This window comes from Xyrauchen texanus, chromosome 15 (genome assembly GCF_025860055.1).
Source record: "Xyrauchen texanus isolate HMW12.3.18 chromosome 15, RBS_HiC_50CHRs, whole genome shotgun sequence".
Lineage (NCBI taxonomy): Eukaryota > Metazoa > Chordata > Actinopteri > Cypriniformes > Catostomidae > Xyrauchen > Xyrauchen texanus.
The window spans coordinates 29,003,402-29,027,484 of NC_068290.1; the positions used below are offsets into that span (position 1 = coordinate 29,003,402).

Below are 24,083 nucleotides of genomic sequence, written 5' to 3' on the forward strand. Positions count from 1 at the left end.
TGGATCGCTGTCACAGACAGGCAAATGAGATGTAATCTTCCTGCCTCTATTTGGTGTAAAAGCAGCTTAGGTTGTACTGCATTTATCACCCCATGCTGTCTGACAGCGTCTCCAATCAAGGGCTTGAAGGGAAAGAGGCAGATTATTTAAACGGCGGCCAAGGACGTGCTAACCTTCCCTGCGTTTGATGACTGATTCGGAAGCTGCAGCAAGAATATGGACAGGCTCATGGCAGTCTACACATATCAGCACTATTCACTTCATCATAGTGAATAAACAGCTCTTTTTTTTCCAAAGGCTTTATCATCACCTCGTACATACAACAGATGTGCTCCATCTGTGCCATAAAGAGATAGTTCACACAAAAAATTGTATTCTGTCATGTTGGTACAAACCCACATTACTTTCTATGTTCTGTGTAATGCAAAATGAAATGTAAGCCAGAATGTTGGCCTCAGTCACCATTCACTTTCAAAGCATTTTTTCCCCCATAGAATGAAGGGGAATGGTGAAAGACACTCTGCCTAACATTTCCTTTTGCTTTCCACAGAAGAAATTGAAAGGAATCTGGAAAAACATAAGGATAAGTAAATGAAAACAGAATTGTCATTTTTAAGTGAACTATGCCTTTAAACCAGAAAGTCTAGCACTATGAAGAAAAGTCTAGGCTCTATAGGGAGGAAGAACTAATGACATTTCATGATTTGAAAACTGTAAAATTCAGGTTTTAAATCAAAGTGTCAAGAAGACTGTGTCTTTATCTGTCATGAGATATAGCAGCGTTGTACTACCAGGGAGCATTAACACTGTTCAAATGTTTAGATCTGAAGTGTGTAATTTCTTTGGATAATTTATAGTTGTCCCTGAATATTAAAGGAATATTCAAGGCTCAACACAAGTTAAGCTCAATCGACAGCATTTGTGGCATAATGTTGATTACCACAAAAATTTATTTTAACTTGCCCCTCCTTTTCTTAAAAAAAAAAATAAGACAAAATCTGGGTTACTGTCATGTTTAGATGTGTTTTTGTTCATGTCTGGATTCCATGTCTTTTATTTTGAAAAGTTTAGTTCCTGTGATGCCCTGTTTTCCCTCCATGTTCACGTGTCATGTTTTCATTGGTTTATTGTTTCATTAGGTTGTTATCAGTTCTAGTATGTAATTGGTTTATGCTTATTGTCTTGTTATCTTGTTTAGAGTTCAGTTTGTTCATTGGCTTATGTTTCCCCATGTCCATGTATTTAAGCCCTCATGTTTGCCATTGTCGTTTGTCGAGTATTGTTTGTGAATGTAACGTTGTTGTTTCGTTCTAGTCAAGTCCAGCCAAGTCAAGTCTTGTTCAAGTCAAGTTTATGTTTATGTTTAGTTCTCATTTATTGTAAGGGTTTTTGGAATTCACGTATCTTTAATAAATTGCACTTGGGTTCGTCACTACATCGTCAAAGTCTTCAGTGAGGCACTTACAATGAAAGTGAATGGGGGACAATTTTTGACATTAAAATACACACTTTTTTCAAGTATAGACACAATACATAAACAATATGCCTTTTATTGTAATTAAATCACTTACTAATCTTTTCAGTGTAAGTTAAAGCTAATTTTACAACTTTGTTGCCATGACCATGCCAGGTAATGTCAAGAAACCCTAAAATGACTTTACAGCTCAAATAGCAAAAGAGTTTTAACAGAATAATTAATGTAAATGCTTTTATAAAATTCTAAGCTTCACATTTCTGCCTTTAAATCCTCCAAAAATTGTCCACATTCACTTCCATTGTAAGTGCCTCACTATAACCTCGATTTTTGCTATTTTTAAAGAAAAGGAATTCATTTTATGTTAATCAATATTATGCCACAAATGCTATCGATTGAGCTTAACTTCTATTGAAACTGGATTATTCCTTTAAGATGGGAAAGAAGAAAGTATTTTAACATCAAAATCAAAACATTACATGTCACATTTAAAAAACCACCTGAAAATGTAATTAGTAGAACAGAATCACAAAAGAGCTTTGTTCCCTTTTAGGAGGAGAACCTAATCTGAAACAAAAGTACTTTACATGGAAATGTAAACAAATGACCTGTTTCTTGTTGTAGTCTCTGAGCGCCATCTCAAAACCCTCGGCCAGCTGCTCGAATGCCAGATTCATGTCTGTGGACCACCAGATCTGAGAGGCAGTGAGGACAACCTGAGCCGGCAGCTCCAGGACCCAGTGTTCCCGCAAGCGCTCCTCGTATACGGCCACTGCTTCAGCTATGTGCCTCCTCATTCCCTCCCTCATTACATCCTCCAGACGGGTCAGCCAGAGCTCAACCTGACAGAAAATGACTCACTCCATAAGGAATTAATCTTATTACACTGTTGACTAATCTTATGTCAAGGGTTTCATATTTACAAAATACAAAATAACACCAGTTCCAAAAATTCAGAGAGAGACTGACAATGCCACACTCAATCTTGCATCCCAGTTGTTCCCTAAAGAGGCCCGAAATGGCTAGAAAGTTTCAGAACACTTTCAAAAAGGAACTTTTCTCTGTAACTTTTAATTTTTCTGGATGAGAAAAACTTAAACCAGACTAAGGTGGTTTGCTGATCTTAGCTGGTTCTAGGTGGTCTAACTGGTCTCTCAGCCAGGCCAAGATGGTGTTTAGCTGGTTGACCAGCTAGTCCTAGACTGACTAGCTGACAATTGCCCAAAACCACTTTGAAACCATCAAATCAGACAAGCCAAACATGTTTAACTCAAAATTTCTAGCTTTCAGTTTTAAAATAAACTTGATTTAATTGGAGTCTTATTTCATTATTTCATGTGAATGTGGGGTTTACCGGTCCAATGCAGTCACACTGCGAATAGAACGCAACATATTCTCTGTCTCTGCTGAACATTCCCACTGCTGCAGGGGCCTTTCCTCCCTCCTTCTTGTCAGAAAACTCAAGATCAGCCATACTGTCAAACAGCTTAGACAGGTGACAGGTTACCTACAAAGCAATGAACCATAAAGCAATATTTTCACAGAACAATATATGATATAAAATACCTCTATGTATTGGAATAATCTACTGAGTTATGTATGGTTAAGTACATGCATATTTTCGTGGATAATGACATGATTGTGGATATGTTTGCAATTCTTATTATAACCAAGGTACAATGAGAACGAGATGAAGCACTTCAACCCTGTTCTGGTTGAATGCTTCAGGAGAAAGCCTACACATATGTGGGAGGATCTGCCTAAAGGAGGAGGTGGCCAGGGTCAGATTCAATCCAAGAGAGGAACTTTCTTTTATGTATCGTTATGATATTTCACAGAGAAGCACTGCCTTTGGAATTATCACCCTCCCTGATAATGAAAAAGTTTAATCACAGAGAATAAAGTTTACAGTGGGCAATTGAGGAGAATGATGAGGAAATACGGTACAATGTAAAACAGATTTCCATAAAGATTTCCTGTTTTTTATATTTTTGTTTTACAAATACCAGGAAAGTCTGCATAGTTCATAGCTGACCTGCTTATGGATAAATGTAAAACTGATATGAGCTGTATAATTAGACAAATGTCAAAGAATTTCTAAAAATCTTTGAAAAATTATTAACCTATTAAAGGATACAAAAATGTTAATTCACCATTTACTCAAAGGCAAAAGAGTTACAATTTACTTTCACTGCATATTTTTTTTCCATACAATGAAAGTGAATGGGCATACCAAATACAGTACCTGTCTGGGCTGACTGCCCTTGGAAAGGATGTCCAGTAAATCTGCTGAGGAGAGGAAATAGAATCGAGGGAAAGCCATTCTCTTGGTCTCCAGGTATTTGGCTAGTGCTTTCTCACATACAGCAAGTCTAGAATAAATAACAGGAAACGTTCAGAATATCTCTGTACTGAAATGTGTAACTATGAAGACCTCTTTAAACAAGTCTTTATAATTTAAGATTTCAATTTACAGTAAGATTTAAATTAAGATTTCACAGACCTCCCTTGCAGATCTTCAAGCTTCGGTAGAAGATTGGGCTGGTTTGTGGCAATAATTACACTTCTTGTATTGGCACTTTTGAACATAAGGTCCTTCACACATCCACATCAACACACAAAAAGACAATATAAATATTTACATTTATACATTTGGTAAATACTTTTATCCACACTTAAAAAAATAATAATTATTTTATAACACCATCTTTGCTTCCATTCTTTGAACTTGTCGCCATAATTTCTATAATTTGTACTCTATTTAAAAATTATGTTTGTTTTCAGAGTGTCATCTTTATTTTTTATCAGTACTTCAATTGTTATTGAAGTGCTTAAAAAAAGTTCATGGATCACAAATCAGATGTTAAGTACTATATTAGTAAATAGTATATTATTACAGAAGAAAGACAGTAAAACGGCTTTGAATCAATATGAGGGTACACGTGAGTAACTTGATGACCGTTTACACTTGGTATTAAGATGTGTTTCGGGTGATCCAATCACAAGTGTTCAACATTAAATATAGGTGTAAACTGGGTGCAAAACGTTTTGTAATCGGATCGCAAAAAACACATGGAGGTAAAAAATGCATGTGCCCACATCACATTTGAGGAGTATGTTAATCCATGTATGTTAATCCATCCTGAAAGCGTCCACGTACAGCAGAATCGTCACCGCTCACCTGTCAATCAACCGCTTTTAGAAAAATGTCTCAGCTCTGTAGGTCCATACAACGCAAGTGAATGCTATTAATTAACTACAATGCTATTAAAAGGAAATAGCCGTCTAATCTGAAAACGTGAAAAAGCGAATATACATACACAATCACGAAAAACATTTCAGTGTGTGTGATATCAACATGCAGGGACACGGATGACAAGCACACACATCTGAAGCTCAGGTTATTACAAGTAACTATACTAAAATAACGGATAATTGTGCTCGAATGTTTCATTTGTGCTACAATTTAAATTCAACTGCATTTGGGAGAAACAGCGCTCTGGTTTTATTCATGCGTTTTCTGTCTTTTATTACTTTTATTGCTGTTTATTATTATGCAGTAGCACACTGACATAGTGATTAATATATGTTGCCATGAAATCAGAGACTCTGCCCACGAAATCTGAACAAAAGTGGTCAAAGATTATGCATTTATATGACTAGGTGTAAACAGTGATGTGTCTCGCCTGACAGCATGTGATCAGATCACCTGAGACACATTTTAATACCAGGTGTAAACATGGCACGCAAAACAACGGTAATCAGTGAAATTGGGATGAAATCAAGCATACCTTAAAGTCAGAATCAATGCCACTGAACTGATGTGCCTCCTTTGGCAGTTGGTGGCGAATGTCTTCTGAGTCCATGAAGATGCTCTCCAGGTGAGCCCAAGTTCTCTGCACCTCCAGCCAGAGCAACAGCACTGAGTCAGCCCGAGTCAGCTGGGCTTGTAAAGCCAACACCTGCCCATGGAAGAACTTTGCCTGCTTACTGTGCAGCAACACCTGCAGCTGCACCTAAGAGAGGAACAATGATGCGTGCAGTATACAGAGTCAACAGCTAACAATCTGGACAGTCTACTTTAGTAAACAGTGGAGACAGGACAGTAATTAACATCATGATTTTGAGTTTCAAATAAAACAAATTTATGATATGTACAATATGGCAAAAAGTACTGTGTGTGGACACCACACCCATCCATATGTGCTTGCTGAATATTTAATTTTAATACTATTGGCATTAATAGGCAGCAGCCCTGCCTAATTGCTTACACTCTTCTTGGAAGCCTTTCCACTAGATGTTATAACAAACTTCATAACTTCATTTTAGTTTACTGTCTAAAATCCAGGTCACACATGGAGGTGATCTGGCTTAGCTCTGGTTATGAGATGTAAGATTTGTTAAAAGTAACCTGGGTTATGGGTTTGGTTACTTCCAGCCCAGTGTCTGTTGTTTCTGTGCCCTTCTGTTCTCTTTACTGTTTTCAGCCATGTGGGTGTAAGGGGGCCGGTTTCGCACAGACGGCAGACTCACTCTCAATAGACTCAGATGTGTTTGGCTAGATTTGGCCCCTGCATATGCAGTGTGATGACAAAGCCGGCAATGTGTGGTCGCTATAAATCAGATGCCTGAATACAGGCAGCTGACAATGAAAGATCGCTCTGGTCGCAGAGAAAGAGATAAAGACCTTGGCCACACAACAGTTTGTTGACATTTCTGATAAGCTGAGTGAACCTGCTATCAGCATCAATGTTTATGTTTTATCTATGATAAACTGTCCAGCTAATTGCATGTGACATTTCTGAGATGTTTGTACCTGACTCTCCTCCAGACTCTCTATAAGTTCGTCACTGCATTTGAGCATTGGCGTAGTAGTGCGGTAATGTTCTTCATAAGAAAACTCCATCTGTGTCCACATTTGCGTAATTTCAGCCAAAACCTTACAGAAGAAAAATATTACACACTTGTTTTTATTTCCAGAAGATGTGTCAAAGCAAAATTGTGCTGGAAGAGATATGAGGTGGAACCTTCTCAGTGAACATCTCTTTGACGGCTCTCCCAACTGTAGTGTACACCTCATCCTCATATTTGTGCAGCTGCAAAGCCAGTAAGTCTTCAAATGTCGTTCCTTCAGTTAGGGTGAAATTTACCTGAGAGAACAGCATGTTTAAAAAAGTTGCGTAAATGTTGTAAAAAAAGAATTTGAAAATGAATGTATGGAATAATTAATTGATTCAAATTAGATTTATGCCAGAAGTGTTACAAAGTGTAGAATTTGAGTTTGAGTAGAATAAAAATGTAATTAAATTAAATTAATAAATAATCCATACAACTGCTGTTAGTGAAGTTTTAAATATTATATTTCATTTTTCAGTATGAGGTATTTCCAAAGATGTTACATTATATCAATATTTATATAAATAGCAATTAGAAATCAATTATAATAAATTCTAATTCTAATTCAACACCCTGTGGGGTTTGGCCAATTTAATGTAACATTCAGCTCATAAATTAAAAGCCCATTTTTAAAGTGTGAATTATGCTCAATCCTGTTGTAACAGGGATGTTTTATGTATGCATAATTAACACATTTAAAGAAATAGTGTTTTCAGTTCTGAAGTAATGGTTATATTCTGCTTCTACCCTTTCTTTCTCACCCCGGTAGTCCTGACTAACTGGAGCCAGTGTCTATCTCTCATGGCTGGGTTCTGCAGTTCTGTTACAGCCCTAAGAGAAGCCAACAGATCCCTCAGCACATGGTCCAGACCCTCATAAACATCCCAAACTCGGGCCTCTTTATCAAGAACCCACATTTCCTGGCCAGACATAGAATTAGTGTTAGTTAAAAGATATCAAACCCAGTTCAACATGCACTTCAAAAAAATTCAGCTCTGAACATTGTCCATAATTACAGGTCCATAAAATCAGAATCTTCAAGCAAGTGTGTTTGGCAACATATTTATAAGAAATACTAACAGCAACTTGACAGCAGTGTCTGTTAAATCTTATTTCTTGGAAATTTTCAAATGTTGTTATAAGAGGATACTGATGCAGGCATTCTTACTTTTGTAAATCTCCTCAGCTCTGTCTCCATGTGTTCTACATTGATCTCTCTCCACTTTGTCCCTGTCCAGGCTGCTATACTGCACTGTGAGGACATAACATTCCGTTACACTAGACAAACAGCCAGAAACAATGTGTTCGAAGTTAAATCATTTTCTTAATCAGTATTTTGTCTGATTTTCCAACAAATTTAAAACAAGGTAAATACACTTGAGAAGCAAAATGTGTTAAACAATCAGACGTCAAGATATATCGACATTTTCTTGGATTAAAACTTGAAAACAAGAAAAAAATCTATTTGCCAATGGGGTAAGAAAAACTAATTAAATTCAAGAATTAAATGTTCTTGTTCTTAAAGGAATAATTCACCCAAAAATTTAGATTATGTCATCATTTACACACCTCCATGTGTTCCAAACCCATAGAACCCACTACGGACAAATTGAAGAAAGAATCGCCATTGGCTAGTAAATTTTAGTTTTTATTCGCAAGACTTTTGATGTAATATTTTTTGGATATAAGTGTAATGCAAATGAAAACTGAAAAAGATATGAACCAAACCAAGAAGGGGGCATTTTCACACATATAAAGTATTCATATATTTGATTCCATTATTTCACATTTAAAATGTTTGTTGAAGTTAAAATATTTCACAATGTATGATTGTCCCTTTAAATATTTATATTTACACATTTATTACACTTACTACATTTTGTTGCATGTCTGTTCATATGCACTTGTACGATTTACATTGAGCTTACACTGATATGTTTAACAAAAATAAAATGGTACTGTCTCTTTAAGAGAACTGGAAACTCTGCAAGTAAATGTTTATGGTTGAATTAGCGCAGCGCACATTAACAAGAGAGATGTTCTCCAGTGGTTTTGTCCCTCATCTGTACAATGTATAATTAGAATTCATGTGAATTTTTACCTTTTTGATCACCAACTGACTTTAAATAACAGAAATAATATCAAAAGAGTCATAAAAATGAAATAGAGTGTGTAAATCTCGTCTCTGGACACAAAATACATGTAATGAGCCAAAAGGAAACATTTACTTGCATAATGTGTACTGACTTACATTTACAAATATTTATTGTACAATTTCTCAAATTCAAATCAACAAACTCTCGAGTTTTGCAACACTTTTACTGTCTAACAGATGTCCAACATGCGTGTTACTGGTCTGTAGCCATGTTGTAAAATGGAAAATGTTGTGAAAACAGTCTGTGGAAAAGGTTAAGAAAAATCTGAATTGGCATCATTAAATTAAATGTAAATGTAACTATGGCATATCTCAGGACCCACTCCAGCCAAATAAGGTACATTTCCTTCAGAGTGCGCACTCACAAGGCACAGCAGTAAAAGACAAGGCTGAATCCAGCTTCTTAAACGGCAGCTTTTTATTCAGTAAAAAGTTTGCTGTGCTTAAATATTTGACCACTACACAATTAAATCACTGGTGAGTGAAAATGTACTAACCAGTGGCTAATAACAGACATATTTTAATCACATAATGTGAAAATTGGGATGCAAATGCGAGTGATTTACTTGCAATGTAGCAATGCCCATATGACTTCCTTCTTTGGAACACAAAAGGTCACTATTCACTTTTACTGTTTTGAAAAAGAGCAGTGCTACTATTCTTCAAAATTTCTCCTATTGTGTTCAACAGAAGAAAGTCACATGGGTTTGAAACAACATGAGCACGAGTAAATGATGACCGAATTTTCATTTTTAGGTAACCTATCCTTTCACTATTGTATGTAAGTTTGCTTCAAAAGACAGTTTATATTGTTTTAAAGGTTTTTTTTTTTTTTACCAGAAAACAAGATTTTCAGTAGTTTCAAGTTCATATCCATGTGTTGAATTTTTCAAAAATGTTGCTGACTGTGCTTTTTAATCCAATGGCAGTAGAATGTGAGATGTCTCAGCAAGCTAAGAGTCCTTTGCAGAGTTAATCTGGCTAAATAACTAAAAAAACAGAACAATCTGTATAAAATAAAAAAGTTAAACTAAAAAGCATGAACCACCTGAGCATACAGCATCAGATCCCAGAGCTGTTTTAAAACAGCCGTCTCTCTTTGACAAAGCCGGAGTTGCTTAGAATCAGGGCTGCTCACTTCAAACAGCTTACAGGACTCCTGTAGCTCTGCCATCTCTGCCTCTAAAATCACCATCTCCCTGTGACACTAACAAACATAACGTCTTTACCACACAATACTGTGAATGTACACTGTGAACTGTGAATGTATGTAAATGCATGCAAATCAAAACTACGTTATGAGTAAGAAACATTTACTTTATCCAGGAGAGTGTAAGGTCTTTCTGTGTTGTATTGGAGAGGAGCTTCTGTTTTGAACCTCTCCCGAAACTGATACAGCTTTTTCTAATAGAAGAGATGCGAATCAGCAAAAATAATATAGTATTTTACATGAAGGGCACATTTATCTTAAAGATGGAATAAAATGTTTCCTGAAGTCTCATAGCTAACTCTCAGACTTTCAACCCTGCAAACAAAACATTTAATTTAGCTTCAAGTGAGAAAAGTCTCACACTTTTAACTGATATTTAGTTATGAGCAAATGAGAAAACCTCACCTCTAAAGCCACACACTTCCTGCGGATGACAGCCACTTCTGCAGTATGGAGAGGAGCAACCTCATGTTTCACTGTCCAGGCCAGCTTCTTCATGCTATTCCACTTCTCTGGCAACTCCTGAAACAGGTAAGTCACTTTTTTTAAAGAGCTTTGTTGTCCAACACATCTAAAAATACACACTATTTGCTAGTACATTTCCCCTCAAGGGCTCAGGAGTTTTAAAATTCTCTCACCTGAAGTTGTGTGTGAACATGCTCAGGTAGGGTTTCTCCATACTGCACCAGAAGAGTGACCACATCACTGATAGGTTTAAAAAGCCTGTCTGTATCAGTCTGCCTGTTTCGGACAGCCAGCAAGTAACCCATTACTTGCACAAGAGCCTGGTAGTCTCCACTGCACACTGGCTCTCTAAGCCTGAATTCTGCCTGGACAATGAACTCCTCTAGCTCACCAATACTGAAGAACATCAGCAGAAATCAATGACATTAGTTGATGTAGGAAAGCATTTGGAGTTAAGTAAATAAGGGTGTTCAATTAAAAAAAAAAAAAAAAATTTTTATGTAATTATTGAAAAGGCTCTCACCTGCCAGTAACATAAGATATCAAGTGCTCCTTAAACATCCAGCACCATCTTTTGATTATGTTTAAAAGACTCATCTTAAAGGAACGGATATCCACTCTAAACCAGCCCTCAAACACCTGCCAATCCTCCCAACTGCTGACCTCTGCATGTAGATCTTCATAATGATTCATCTGTTTTGAAAGGACACAGCTCTCTAGTAACAAGACAAACCCTTCCCTCTACTATTAGAGGACAGTTTATGGTCCGATATCTATATTATCATTGTATGCCAAATTAGTAATATGTCACATCTTGTTTAAAAACCTGGTATTTAAGGAGAAACATTAAAGCAGTAAAGTTTCACCTGCTCTTCGAACTGCACTGTGGTGGGAGGATTTTCTGGAACTGCATCTTCTCCATATGCCTCCACCTCTTGAGCTGTAAGCGCATGACCATAGAGGAGAAACTGCCTAAGAAATTCAACCCTGTCGTCAAGCCACAGGAGAGCGTAGCGGTTAAATGCATCCTGGTATTGCAAAGCTTTCTTCATGACATCATCAACTCTATCCATCACTTCCTGTCTGAGATCTAAGAGGTCCAACATGTCCTCGACATCAGCCTAAATGAACAGCAAATAATAATTTGTATTTGCACAACAATATACTTATGCATAGCTTCTTTCTGATAAAGATTAGATTGCATCAAACAGAGAGACTAGATATACAGTGGCCCGCAAAAGCATTTAGACACTTAAGCTACCCTGAAAATGTATGAATATCATTGCATAGATAACAAAAAAAATCAAACCAAGGGGCATCTGTAAACAAATGAACAAATTAAGCTTTTCACAGAAATATTTTCAGTATGTATGCAAATACTACTGTCTTAATTTCTAATATTTATTTCTATTGTTTTATCATTTAAAACCTGACACCAATTTTTTGTCTGAAAAAAGAAAATAGTGTGCAAACGCCACTTTGTTTGATATTCTTTTATCTAATTCAATAACATTCATATATTTTAAGTGTGATATACTTAAATACTTGTTTGGGCCACTGTATGTCACAGATCCACAATGGTTCTCCTCTAAGCCTCTTAAGTCTTGTATGTTTATTCTGCAAATTCTTTATTTATATTTCTTTACTCTTATATATTATATATTCTTAATTTATCTTAACAGCAAGTACCTGATAATCCTCCAAGCCCAGGTGAGGTGCCACCCTCTTCACCTGAGCAGACATCTTGAACACATCACCTAGCAATTCTTCCACCAATTCATAAAGTCCATCCCCAGCATCTCGATCCAGAGATGGTCTAAACATAATCTCGGATCCTGTTAGCAGCATTTGAGCCTCAAACAGGGGAGCCTGTTTCCCTGACGCCTCTGTATTATCAATGAAAAACTCTACAGAAGTTGTGATTGCACTGAAAAACCCCTCCACCACCATATCATCCACATACTCCAAATAAGCTTTCCATGCATCCGAGGAACTATCTGCAGCAAAGAGCATAATGTTCTCCTGAAAAATATACAAGAAAAGAGGAATATTTCAGATAAAACGGCACCAGCTGACGTGAAGTTTAAAGCTGACGTGTGTAACTTCTGCAACACTAGCGTAACCAAATGAAATGGCAAAAATAAAAACTGTTTTCAAACAGGTTTTCTGAACACTGCCCTTTGTCTTCCATTGGCATTGCAAACAGTTACTCCCTGGGCTCTATTTTCGTGAGTGCGCAAAGCGCAACGTCTTATAACGTATTTTTGTGCCAGCACAATGCGCAAGTGGGCGTTGGAGGGAGTTTTTGTGCTACTGTGTGTGGAGGAGTAAAAATGATGGTGTGTTGTATGTAAACAAATGTGGTGCAAAGCGCAGTTTGCTATTTACTTTAGAAATATGTAGTTCCTGCATATGCAGTTTGGTGATTCCAACAGCAGGTTGTAATAAAATTAACGTCCAAATTCTGAAAGTACAGAACATCATGTGATAAACTTTCTAGAGATCATGGTTTCTTATTTTAATTATTATTATTATTGTTATGTTTATATGTATTATTATTGTAGATTTACAGTTCTATTTATGATTTAATTCTGACCAGCAAAAAGTCGTCGTAGAACGATTTTTACATCACTGAAAAAGGGGCCGGTGGAAGAAGTGAGTAAAATGTTTGGATTTAGTATGATTTTTTGACCACTATGTTATTTTTAGAATTGTTTTATTTCGTTTGAAGTATCAACTGAATTTAGAAATATTTTTGGTTAAATTTTTTCGTGTTTCAATAAATAAATGTAATTTTTCAAAATGTTTATACTAGACATGATTTGAGTGTCAGTAGATGAAAATGATTCATAATAATTACTTAATTTAATGGAGCACAAATCAAAATTCTGATGAGAATCACATTTTCCTTGCATTTAAAAGGACGGTGTAGCTATTATAGAAATATTCCTGACATTCATTAAGGATTCAACTAAGCACAAAATAACGTAATTTTAAATTCTTCTAATTCATTGCATACAGTCCATTTACACTACCAACTTCTAATGAATGTGCTGTCTTTGTTTAAATTGTTGGCGCTTGAGGGAAAGGACTATATAATATGACGCAGACAGTGGAATGACCTGAGAAGAACCTCAGAATGAAATGGCACACCTTTTGCGTGTTGCACGTGGCGATTTCACCAAACCCACTTTCGCCTTGACTTAGTGCATGCATGCACGAAAATAACAAAACTTCGTGGCCATGCCCAATGACTTTGCACTTATGACTTAAGGCATTGCGTTGCGCTTAACACTTGAACTTAAAAAAGGGAAGAAGAACACCTTTGCTGTTCGCAAGTCAAAATTGACTGACCATAGGAAATTATTAAGAACGATTATTCTTTTTTTTTATTATTTGTTGAATAACATTTTTAAATCAGACAAAATGCAGACAAAATGCAGAAAACACACACAGAGACATAAAGTGGTGAGACTCAACATGCAGAGTGCAACACACCTCCAACACACATACACAAATTAACTGGTGTCACTATAATTACAATTTTTGTCAAATAAAATCTACAAATCAGCCACAAATCAGAAAACACACACACACAAACAAATGAGGAGGTAAGGTCATAAAACAATCACAATGCAGCACACACACACACACAGAAATAAATGGGTGAGACTAACAGCCAGAAGGCAGAACACACCCACACACACGCACACTTAAACACACTCATGCACGCACACACACATGTACAAATAGAACAAAGAACAAAGTCTGAATCTTCTGTTTTATACACTAACTGAAATTTCACATTCCATTGCTGTTCATTTCTGTTTAGTACTCTTAATTTTCTTGAATTATTATTAATTTACTTTAAGTTATTAAATGTTGATGTTTGAAATAAATTATTGGTAACAATATTATTGTATGTCTTGTCTTTGTAACATCAGGTCAGGTTTGACTGTAAGCATAATGTGACCTTATTCCAAAAACTGAGACTTGACAAAAATGCAAAACATTGACAAATAATAGTTTGATAATGTCTAAATATGTATAAAAATGCATAACTTGTGATACAATTTAGAATTACTACACAGTAGGTGGCTGCATAAAACACTGCAGCCATCTACTTGCTATTATTGTCTTGACATGATTTTCAATTCATTTTTTTTCCGCCCTCAATGCGGGACACATTCTCATATTTTCTTCATGTTTCAACAAGGTTTTTACTGTAGTGATGTTACATAAATTTGCTAATTTGCATATGCAAATGAATGTTGAAATAGAGAAATGTGTATATAAATAAAATAATTTCTTTAAAAAAAATAAAATATATTTACACCTGTAGTGTCGTCGGTCAAAAATGACCATGAACAGCAAAGCAAGCAAATTGTACTTAATCAGAATAGGAGGATTAAGGGGACATCTACTAAGGAATAGCTTGCTTATAGTTGTCTTTCCACATTAAGCTGGGATAGGAAAAATTACACACTCACCTTTAAGAAAAAGGCACTGCCTTACCTGTAACAAATTATTGATTGTTTCTCCATCGTTCCTGAGGTTGCTGTATCTTTTTTCCACTCTTGCTGCTCTATCTTCCAGTTGCAAGAGTGTGTCTTTCTTGTTTTCTTTCCTGCAGAACATCGGCTGTTTGCTCCATCCATTCATAAGACCTTCCATCGTCTCAATATTGTCTTTTGCTTTCTGAATTCTTCTCTCCAGCTGATAGACTGAGTCCTTTAGTATGCAGATGTAGTCCCAACAGTTCTGGTCCTGCCATGTGAGCTTGGTTTCAGCTCTATGGAGCTGCTGGTCAATAATCTCCATCTCCTTCTTCATGAGCGGAGCCTCAACCTCAAGGGTTGTCTGTCTCACCTTGTTGTACCACTGCACCATTAAATGTAGGCTCCCAAGGTTCTGTGAGAGATTAGGAAAAATTCTCCCAATGGGTCTCCTTCACTACTCATTCACTTTTGACACAGAACTCATGATTTCTCAATAAGCTTGCACTTACATTTTTCAAATTGAACAAATTCAAACAATAATAATGCAGAATATTATGAATGTCTGTACAGTAGAGGCTGTCTGGAAACCCCTTATATGGAGATGGTTTGTGCATGTATTATACTGATTACTAACTGTGGATTTACTGAAGGGATAGTTCACCCAAAAATGAAAATTCTCTCATCATTTACTTACCCTCATGACATCCCAGTTGTGTATGACTTTCCTTCTTCAGCGGATGATTTTTAGAAGAATAGTCACCATTCCTTACTTATTGTATTGTATATTGTGTATTGTATATTGTGTGTATTGTTTACTGTACATTGTATATAATTATTGTGTTGTGTAAGTATGTGTACATTTGATATGTAAATTATTTTGTGTAAGTATGTTGTTTATTGTAATTGGTATATGTCTCGTCACTGTCATGACTGCTATGTTTCTCGGAACTGCACACAAGAATTTCACCTACTGTTGCACTTGTGTACATGGTAGTGTGACAATAAAGTGATTTGATTTGATTTGATTTGATTTGATTTGATTTGTATGGACCTCCAGAGCAGAGATATTCTTCTAAAACTGTTTGTTTGTGTTCAGCGATGAAAGAAAGTCATCTTAGATGGCATGAGGGTGAGTAAATAATGAGAGAATTTACATTTGTAGGTAAACTAACCCTTTAACATGAACCCTTCTTACATTTCTGTGTTGAAGTTACTTTTACTTCTGGGAATTTCAGAAGTAATATATAGCAGGGTAACTTCTATACAGGTACATGGGAGACCACAGCAAATTGTGTTATTTTTGCCATTTGCTCCAAGAGCAAAAGTAAAAATCCATTATTACATTGCCACGACTTTACAAAAATGGTAAAAGATAAAATAAAATAAAAAATCAAGAGATGGATTCCAACAGTAGAAGAGAGAAAGATGCCAAACTGCCAAAATCCCATCACAGCATTGTTGACTAGCTTTTATTTTATTTTATTTTATTAATGTCAGGTAAATATAACACAAAGAATCAGGTTATGTTCATTAAAAAATATAAATATATATTTTTGGATTTACTCTGCATTACTCTGTCTATAAAAAGAGTCAATTAAAATGAGAATATTAACAAATGTATGTTTACACACCAGTTAGGAATCTGTTGGAGACTTTGTGAGAAAACCTTGTATGCAATTAATAGCAAATGAGACCCACTGACCACATAGTATGTTAAAAACAAACAAGATCTTAACTGATAATAGGCAATAAAAACTGAGCATTCACAAACCTTAAAGAAAATCTCTCTATTCTCATAAACCTTCAAGGCAGCAAAGGGGATGTTCATCTGATTAAGAATTTTCAGCTGTTTCACATCCTTCAGCACACAAATCATCTGGAAGATAAAAAGCTCAACATTATGCAAATTACTATACTGACCAAATCCCAAAAATTTACAATTAGGTACTCGGCATGTTTAACAACTGAAATTAAAGCAATGTGCTGTGCCGCATTTTCAACACACTATAGTTATGCTCTTCACCTCTTGATTGATGTTTACTGACAGTAGGTCTGTGCTGGGATCCCTTTTGATGAGGGGCTGATACAGGTTCATCTGGCACACCTGGTCAATATCTTTACACCAGCTGAAATAGACCTGCTTCTCGTACTCATCTAAATGTGTGGACATCTCCATGTACTTATGACTGACCAACTTCATCTCTGCACCTTCCATTTTCCTGTGAGAGGATTTCACCAACCTAATCAGACTCAATTGTACCGATAAAATAAACTGAAAACAATAAATTAGCTAAAAGGGTTTATAAACACTTACATATCAAGAACAAATCGGAAATTCTTCCAGGGAGTTTGCATTCTGTCTCTGAGCATTTTTGTCCATTTCAAAGCTCCCGTCATAGCCGGCATGTTCTTGCTCAACAATATTTTGTTGCTGTTTTTCTGGAATTAAATGATAAGTGATTTCCAAAAAAGGTCAATTTTGCATACCAACAACAAGGCGCTGCTGAAGAACTACAACTGTACCTGCTCAAGATGAGAAGCAAACAGGTGTTTGCATTTGTCCAGCTCTTCCCCAAAGAGCAGAATTATTTTGCTGAAATTTGGAGTAAAATTTTCCTTTATGATGTGTCTGTCCAAGAAGGGTTTGAGCACAGCAACAAGCTTCAAAGAGATGCATATTGAAAGATACATTATAGGTTATAGTCTGCTTTTTCTTTATATTTTTTAACTAAATTATCCTCATTTAAAAAGCTTACTTTGAAAACAGATTCCAATCCTGAACAATCTTGAAAGGCTAGGCACAGAATGCTGGACAGCCGTTGATCAAAGTCTGCCACTTTTTCTTGGAAACCTTTGCAGTCTTTTTCAAAATCCTTTCAAAATTTTAAATCAAGGTTTAAAATGTAATATTAAGCCAAAAAAGTTCAGGTAAGTACTTCAAATGTGTGTTTCATCTATTAAATACTAAAAATAAAAGCTGAAAAAAGCTAAACACTACAGTACTGTATATGCCTATAAAGTAATTAATTAGTATAAAGTTGGCTAATTACTTAGTTATGGAGGTTACTACAAAGTGTCATATAAAACATTACAAACAGGACTCACATAAAGATGAATTATGAGGACAATCAAACCTCACAAGGAAAAAAAGGTTCCCAAGTAAGCTTTCTGGCCACCCCTTCTGTTCTCAATATCCACATATATCTTATCTTTTTAAAGATAACCTTTTCCACTATAAAAACTGTCACCATGATACTGATAAATATCACAGTAGAACTATAGCAACGGAGGCCCAGTAAGAGTTCATTGATTCTTGAGATAAGGAACAAAACATGTCATACATAAAAAAAGAGTCCTCTTTATGTTAACAAATCAAGAAATTAATCATAATTAAAATACTAAAAAAGTAACACCTGAAAGAAAATGTGTATACTCAGGGCATTTATTACTTGTATTTTTAAATAATTGCAACTAACCTGTACTCAGCAAGAGGTCACAATGCAACACATTTATAAATATCAAATGAATGTTAGGGATCTATAAGATATCAAACACTTCAAAAAGTAAAATTGTAATTATATTTTCAACAAAAAAGTATCAAACTTGTATTTTCACTTTGCATGTTTCCCACTTCCTGCTCATGGTAGATGCAACAGTAGGACACGTGATCTGGTCATTTTTATATTTTTATATATTTTAAACAAACAATGTTTAAAGGTGCAGTATGTAACAATTTTCATGTAATATTTGCCTTTTTTTGCCAACGTGTGAACGGCTTGTAACGCAACTTAATAAATGAGCCCTTCCCGAACTTCCTAGGTTGCCTATTAAAGGTTGCCTGTAGACTGATTTTCATGCAAAGGGAGCGGGTCGCATTTGCCGGGAAAATCCAAAGGATGGATTTCGGGGCACGCTCCCGAGAGGCGTATACAGAATGCTTTCTAGCTAGAATTCTTTCTTTCTAGGAACGTGATCATGGTCGAGCGAAAACTAGAGTGAACACTGGCATGGAATTTGATTCCTGCAGGGACCTTCATTCGGATTTGGGGATCAAAACGACCCTAATTGGCCTTCTTCTTAGTGGATAGGTAAGCTTACATAACTGAAAAGCATGTGAAACAGAGTGCCATAAGGATTGATCTATGTAATTTTAGCTAACTTGATCTTGCCTGGTAATGCTGATGAATTGCAAGCTATCTTGCTTTGTAACTTTTAAATAATTTCAACAATCTTCTCTTTATACTACAAATCAGGTATACAGGATACATTTAAGCAAATACGCTGTTTTTTTATTGTAGTACAACATATGACATACAAAACATACAATAGTGCAACATTACATTGCAGTTCAACAATAAACTGTCTGGTTTAGTTCGGTAGTATGTAGCTGTATGTGTATATCAGTATGCTATATTAGCTATTGATAGTTATTGTTTAGTCTCAATGTTTGTAGTAAAACAATCATAACTGTAATTTTAATTATGCATTACATCTGTCGTCATGAGACCGGTGGATCACGTTCAGTCTCTTTGTGTGTTACTTCATTGTTTTGGCTGATGCTAGCTCGCTGGCGTCCCTATAGAGTGTGTTCATGAGCGCGATCACGAGCAACAGGTAGCTGGCTGCATTTCAATATTCGGCCGCAGGAGTCATTAATAAAAAGGGTTTCTGAATCTCGCATACTACACCTTTAAGTCTCTGCGGTCACAGCTTTAATTTGTCAACACTGTCATCCCATTGAGATCATTTCTGTTAAGACTTGAAGAATAATAGCCATTTTAGTTTAGGTTAAAGAGCTTCAACTGAGGAAAAAAAACTAAATGGCTCCAGTGTACAACACATGGTTGAGATGGATTTTTTTTTTAACTTTGTCAACTCAGAATAATTTTGTCAAATTTTCAGAATAGAGTGAAAACAGAAAAAACTTATCTCCTTTACTGAACACCATTATTAGCTAAGTAAAGACTTTACACTCTTGTTGGATGTATCAAATTAAAATAGCATGCTTTTAGTGTGTCTGACGGGAGTTGACCGAAATTACAATAAGATGTAAATTATACATTTAATAAATGTCCATTTTCAGATAAAAGCGTTTTTATAAAAACCTGTACATGTTTCGTTAGCTGAGACCTTTGTCTACAAATATATCCATTTCAAACTGATATATTAAAAAAATAATAATATATATATCTACTATTGCATCAAACACTGCTATCTATTTAGCATAATTTACAAAGATTTACTGAACATGTTTAATGGTAAGCTAACATGCCAAATCTGTGTTTCACTGTTCGGATTATAAAATTCTGTTAGGAATTCAAAACACAATCTTCATGATCTTTTTACATACTATAAAAAATCCAAAGTCAAACCATACCTGAGATGTCAAATCTAGTGGATTGTATTCCCGATCTCTTATTACTTTACAGAGTTTGAGAAACTCTGAATGCAGCAGAGAGACCTGTTCAGTGTAAACCCTTCCTCTGAGTCCTCCAAACACCAGCTTCTCCAACCTTTGGAACTCCAACATGGTAGAGAAAACAGCCTGAAAAACATAAAGCATCCCAACATCCCAATGTTCAAATGCTACTTTTATATCATTATCAGGTTCTTAAAGGAATATTCCAGGTTCAACACAAGATAATCTCAATCGACAGCATTTGTGGCATAATATTGATTATTACAAAAATGTATTTGTACTTGCCCCACCTTTTCTTTAAAAAAAAAAGCAGAAATCTGGGTTACAATGAGGCACTTACAATGGAAGTGAATGGGGCCAATCCATAAACATTGAAATGCTCTCTATTTCAAAAGTATAGCTACAAGACATAAACAATATGCATGTTAACATGATTTCAGTGTGATAAAATTGCTTACTAACCTTTAATGTGTAAAATTAAAACTAATTTTTCAACTTAATTGCCATGATGGTGTATTGTCAAAAACACTAAAACACTAAAATTACTGTAAATATTATGATTTAAACAACTTTACAGCTCAAATATTACATGAGTTTTAATAGAAGAATTAATGTAAGTGCCATTAAAAAATTATAAGCTTCACATTGCTGCATTTAAACCCTCCAAAAATTGGCCCCATTCACTTCCATTGTACAGTAAGTGCCTCACTGTACTCTTCATTTTTGCGGTAGTCAACATTATGCTACAAATGCTGTCAATTGAGCTTAACTTGTATTGTACCTGGAATATTCCTTTGAAGTAAACGGTGCTAATACTTACATATACTAAACACATATACATACATATAGCAATCAATTCACATCATGACAATACATAAAACAATTCACATCAATTAAACTAATATCATCAGAGCTAATTCTTTCCAAAGACTATAAATATTCACAACAATCAAATGTAAATTACGTTATAGTGAGTGAGTGTATACATAACTGCTTACCTTTAACTGTGAAACCCGAGCTAAGAAGACTTCGAATCTAGTAAAAACGAGAGCTGATGGGAAATCCCAACACTTGTGTGAAGCACAAGAACTGATCGAAGCAACCACTTTCTGTCTGTAGGCCTTGAATGTTTCCCTGAAACACCTGAAAATTCCCACCACAGTTTGTAACTTTTCCAAAATATCTTCAGTCTCCATTCTCAGCAGTTCCTCTGCACTGAGATATGAAGTGGCCTAGTTGGAGCAAAGATATGATGTTTTGGTTATAAGAGTATACATTTTTACTTTAAAATTAAGAAACTGACAAGTGGTGACTGAGACTGTTAGTCCCTAACATTCTGCTTAACATCTCCTTTTGTGTTTCATGTAAGATAGAAAGTCATTTGAGATTTGAAATGACATGAGGGTGAGTAAATGATGACAGAAATTTCATTTTTGGGTGATCTAACCCTTTTAACTCCTGTAGGAGAAACCTAAACATATATTACAAATCATGATACATGTGTCTTACCTGCTGAATGAGGAGGTTGCAGAGTTCTTGCAGCAGCACGACGATACGAGCAGGTGAACGATAGAATGAACAGTGTGTCCAGACCAGAAATATTAGATGAAAGACTGGTGGAATGAGTGCATGGAGGAATGAGAACTCATGCTCTTCAAGTTGAGACAGCACTGATCTGAGTGGTTGAAAATGAAGGTCTATAGCCCTGGCCTCCTGCAAAGCTTTGGGAGAAATATGCATAATTGCTATTGTCATCAGTATTTGGGCTACATGGGAAATATACATTGTTACCAATATCTAGGCAGTCTTAAGAGAGAATGCCATGAATTATTAAGACACAGTAAATACAGTTGAAATTAACTGTATTAATGAAATGAAGGTTGGAACATTGTATATCCCTTACCATCAAAAACATTTTCCGCCAAAGCTTTGAATGGTGGGAAATAACTGCTGTCTATTATTTCCAGAATCCTCCTCATTTTCCTAACACAAGGATTCTGAAGCTGAGATTTAGAAAGATTTATTGCATTGCCAAACATTTACACTAACTTACACAGAGGAAAATGCTAATGGCTAAACAAACCTGTTCGTGAATGCTTTGTATGTTCGCTTTCCTGGACCTCCAGAAGTCAAGTTCAGCTTTTGGTCCAGGGTTCAGCCCCTTCTCAATCAATTCAGCCGAATCAGCCTGCAAGACTTTATGGATCATGTGCGTCCAGCTGATGACCATTGACTCAATTGCATGTATCACGGCTCTATTGTGACTGTCTTGTCTTGTTTGCCAAAGACAAAAATAGATTGTTGTTCAATAGGTTGCAGTCAAAACAATGAAACATTATGCTATTTACACTTACTCTATGAAGTTTAAGGTTAAGACACTAATCTTGAAGGGATAGTTCACCCAAAGATCCCAGATGTGTATGACTTTTTCGGCTAAATACATATTTTCAAAAGTTAAATGATAGGTGTGGGAGAGAAACAGATCAATATTTAAATCCTTTTTTACTACAAATCTCATACTTTCACATTCTTATTCATATGTGAAAGTGAAACTAAACAGGTGCCACATGTGACTTTCAGATGTGAAAGTGAAAGTGGAGATTTATAGTTAAAAAAAAGTCTTAAATATTGATCTGTTTCTCACCCACACTTATTGCTTTTGAAAATATTGATTAAACTCCTGGAGTACTATAGATTGCTTTTATGCTGTTTTATCTGCTTTTTGGACCTACAGATTTATGGCCAAAATTCAAATGCATTGAAAGGACCAACAGAGCTGAAATATTTTTCTAAAAATCTTCATTTCTGTTCAGCAGAAGAAAGAAAGTCATACACATCTGGGATGGCATGAGGGTGAGTAAACTATTAAATTTGGGGGGGGGGACTATCCCTTTAAAGAATACAACTTATTAATACTACAATGATTACACTTTAAATGTATGGTTCACCCAAAAAAAAAAAAAAATTTAATTCCATTAACTGTCTGTCATTTTAAACCAATATTTTACATTCTCTCTTCCATCGAGTAGGAAAGGAGAGCATGTGTCTGATCCTGGTCACAGGTAACTTTCACTATATAGAAAAGAGCAGCCTCAAAATTCTGCTAAACTTCTTTTGTGTTTGATGGAAGTGAGAATATTCGAAAGGCTTAAAATGATATGAGAGTGAGCAAATGATGACCAGATTTTTATTTTTGGGTGAACAATCCCTTGAACGTTAGAAGTTTTGATCAAGCACTCCTTTTAAGAGATGTATTTATATTATCACAGAAGAAACCCCCCACAAATAAAGCTTGTCATACAGTGTGATAGTTGCCTCTTGACAGTGCTCTATCCACTCTTGGATGGCAGGAATGGGAAGGATGGTTTTCCCGTTTAACTCTCCCGTCACCACGGACACCTTGCTTTGCAAATTCTCAATGTGTTGTGTCACATCCTGCGATACTGAATTCGGCCACATCAGGTGATTCTTCTTGTTTGATAGAAGCGGCAGACAGACCTTGATGCAAAATTATGACAAATTTCACATGCATTTATTGCTTTATGTTTAAGAGACCATAGATTATACATTCAAGTCAACAAAAAGTCTTAGAGCTTTTGATAATGAGAGTTCTCGCTTAAATTTTCTCTACTTATTTATTTTATATATTTACTTTGACTTCTGATAGCCTATCAAAAAGTTTTAGATTTAAGCAATGTTCTTGAAAATTTAAAAGAGTTCATTACATTCTCCATGGTGTCTGACAGCTGTGGCAGAACGGTGGGTGAGAGCACCCCAAAGAGTACAGAACCTCTACAGTTTTCTGGGAGGATGGGGACATTTTCTTTCTTGAGAATGTAAACTTCCTTGTGTTTAGAAAGAGGACATGCCTAAAGTACACAAATAAAACAATGGTTGATAGCTGTTGAAATAACTAGTACCATATTCAATTATTGAACATGTGATACCTGATTTTGCATTCACTG

General features: G+C 35.7%; 1 protein-coding gene across 1 annotated transcript in view; it reads right to left on the bottom strand.

Annotated features, from left to right (window-relative positions):
- LOC127655806 (dynein axonemal heavy chain 11) overlaps positions 1–24,083 on the bottom strand; it is a 93,379-nt gene that overhangs the window by 69,024 nt on the left and 272 nt on the right. The window contains exons 2-30 of the mRNA XM_052143790.1: positions 23,844–23,987; positions 23,420–23,616; positions 22,202–22,391; positions 22,022–22,121; positions 21,628–21,839; positions 21,117–21,350; positions 20,077–20,244; positions 17,456–17,572; positions 17,223–17,360; positions 17,014–17,138; positions 16,723–16,918; positions 16,471–16,575; positions 14,716–15,111; positions 11,890–12,222; positions 11,067–11,321; positions 10,724–10,893; positions 10,374–10,596; positions 10,141–10,257; positions 9,843–9,929; positions 9,574–9,732; positions 7,539–7,622; positions 7,132–7,290; positions 6,502–6,624; positions 6,291–6,413; positions 5,266–5,490; positions 3,978–4,069; positions 3,720–3,846; positions 2,829–2,981; positions 2,083–2,316 (exon numbers count right to left, since the gene is read on the bottom strand). Of these exons, the coding sequence (XP_051999750.1) occupies positions 2,083–2,316; positions 2,829–2,981; positions 3,720–3,846; positions 3,978–4,069; positions 5,266–5,490; positions 6,291–6,413; positions 6,502–6,624; positions 7,132–7,290; positions 7,539–7,622; positions 9,574–9,732; positions 9,843–9,929; positions 10,141–10,257; positions 10,374–10,596; positions 10,724–10,893; positions 11,067–11,321; positions 11,890–12,222; positions 14,716–15,111; positions 16,471–16,575; positions 16,723–16,918; positions 17,014–17,138; positions 17,223–17,360; positions 17,456–17,572; positions 20,077–20,244; positions 21,117–21,350; positions 21,628–21,839; positions 22,022–22,121; positions 22,202–22,391; positions 23,420–23,616; positions 23,844–23,987 (4,986 nt within the window). The remainder of the gene's footprint in view (positions 1–2,082; positions 2,317–2,828; positions 2,982–3,719; positions 3,847–3,977; positions 4,070–5,265; positions 5,491–6,290; positions 6,414–6,501; positions 6,625–7,131; positions 7,291–7,538; positions 7,623–9,573; positions 9,733–9,842; positions 9,930–10,140; positions 10,258–10,373; positions 10,597–10,723; positions 10,894–11,066; positions 11,322–11,889; positions 12,223–14,715; positions 15,112–16,470; positions 16,576–16,722; positions 16,919–17,013; positions 17,139–17,222; positions 17,361–17,455; positions 17,573–20,076; positions 20,245–21,116; positions 21,351–21,627; positions 21,840–22,021; positions 22,122–22,201; positions 22,392–23,419; positions 23,617–23,843; positions 23,988–24,083) is intronic.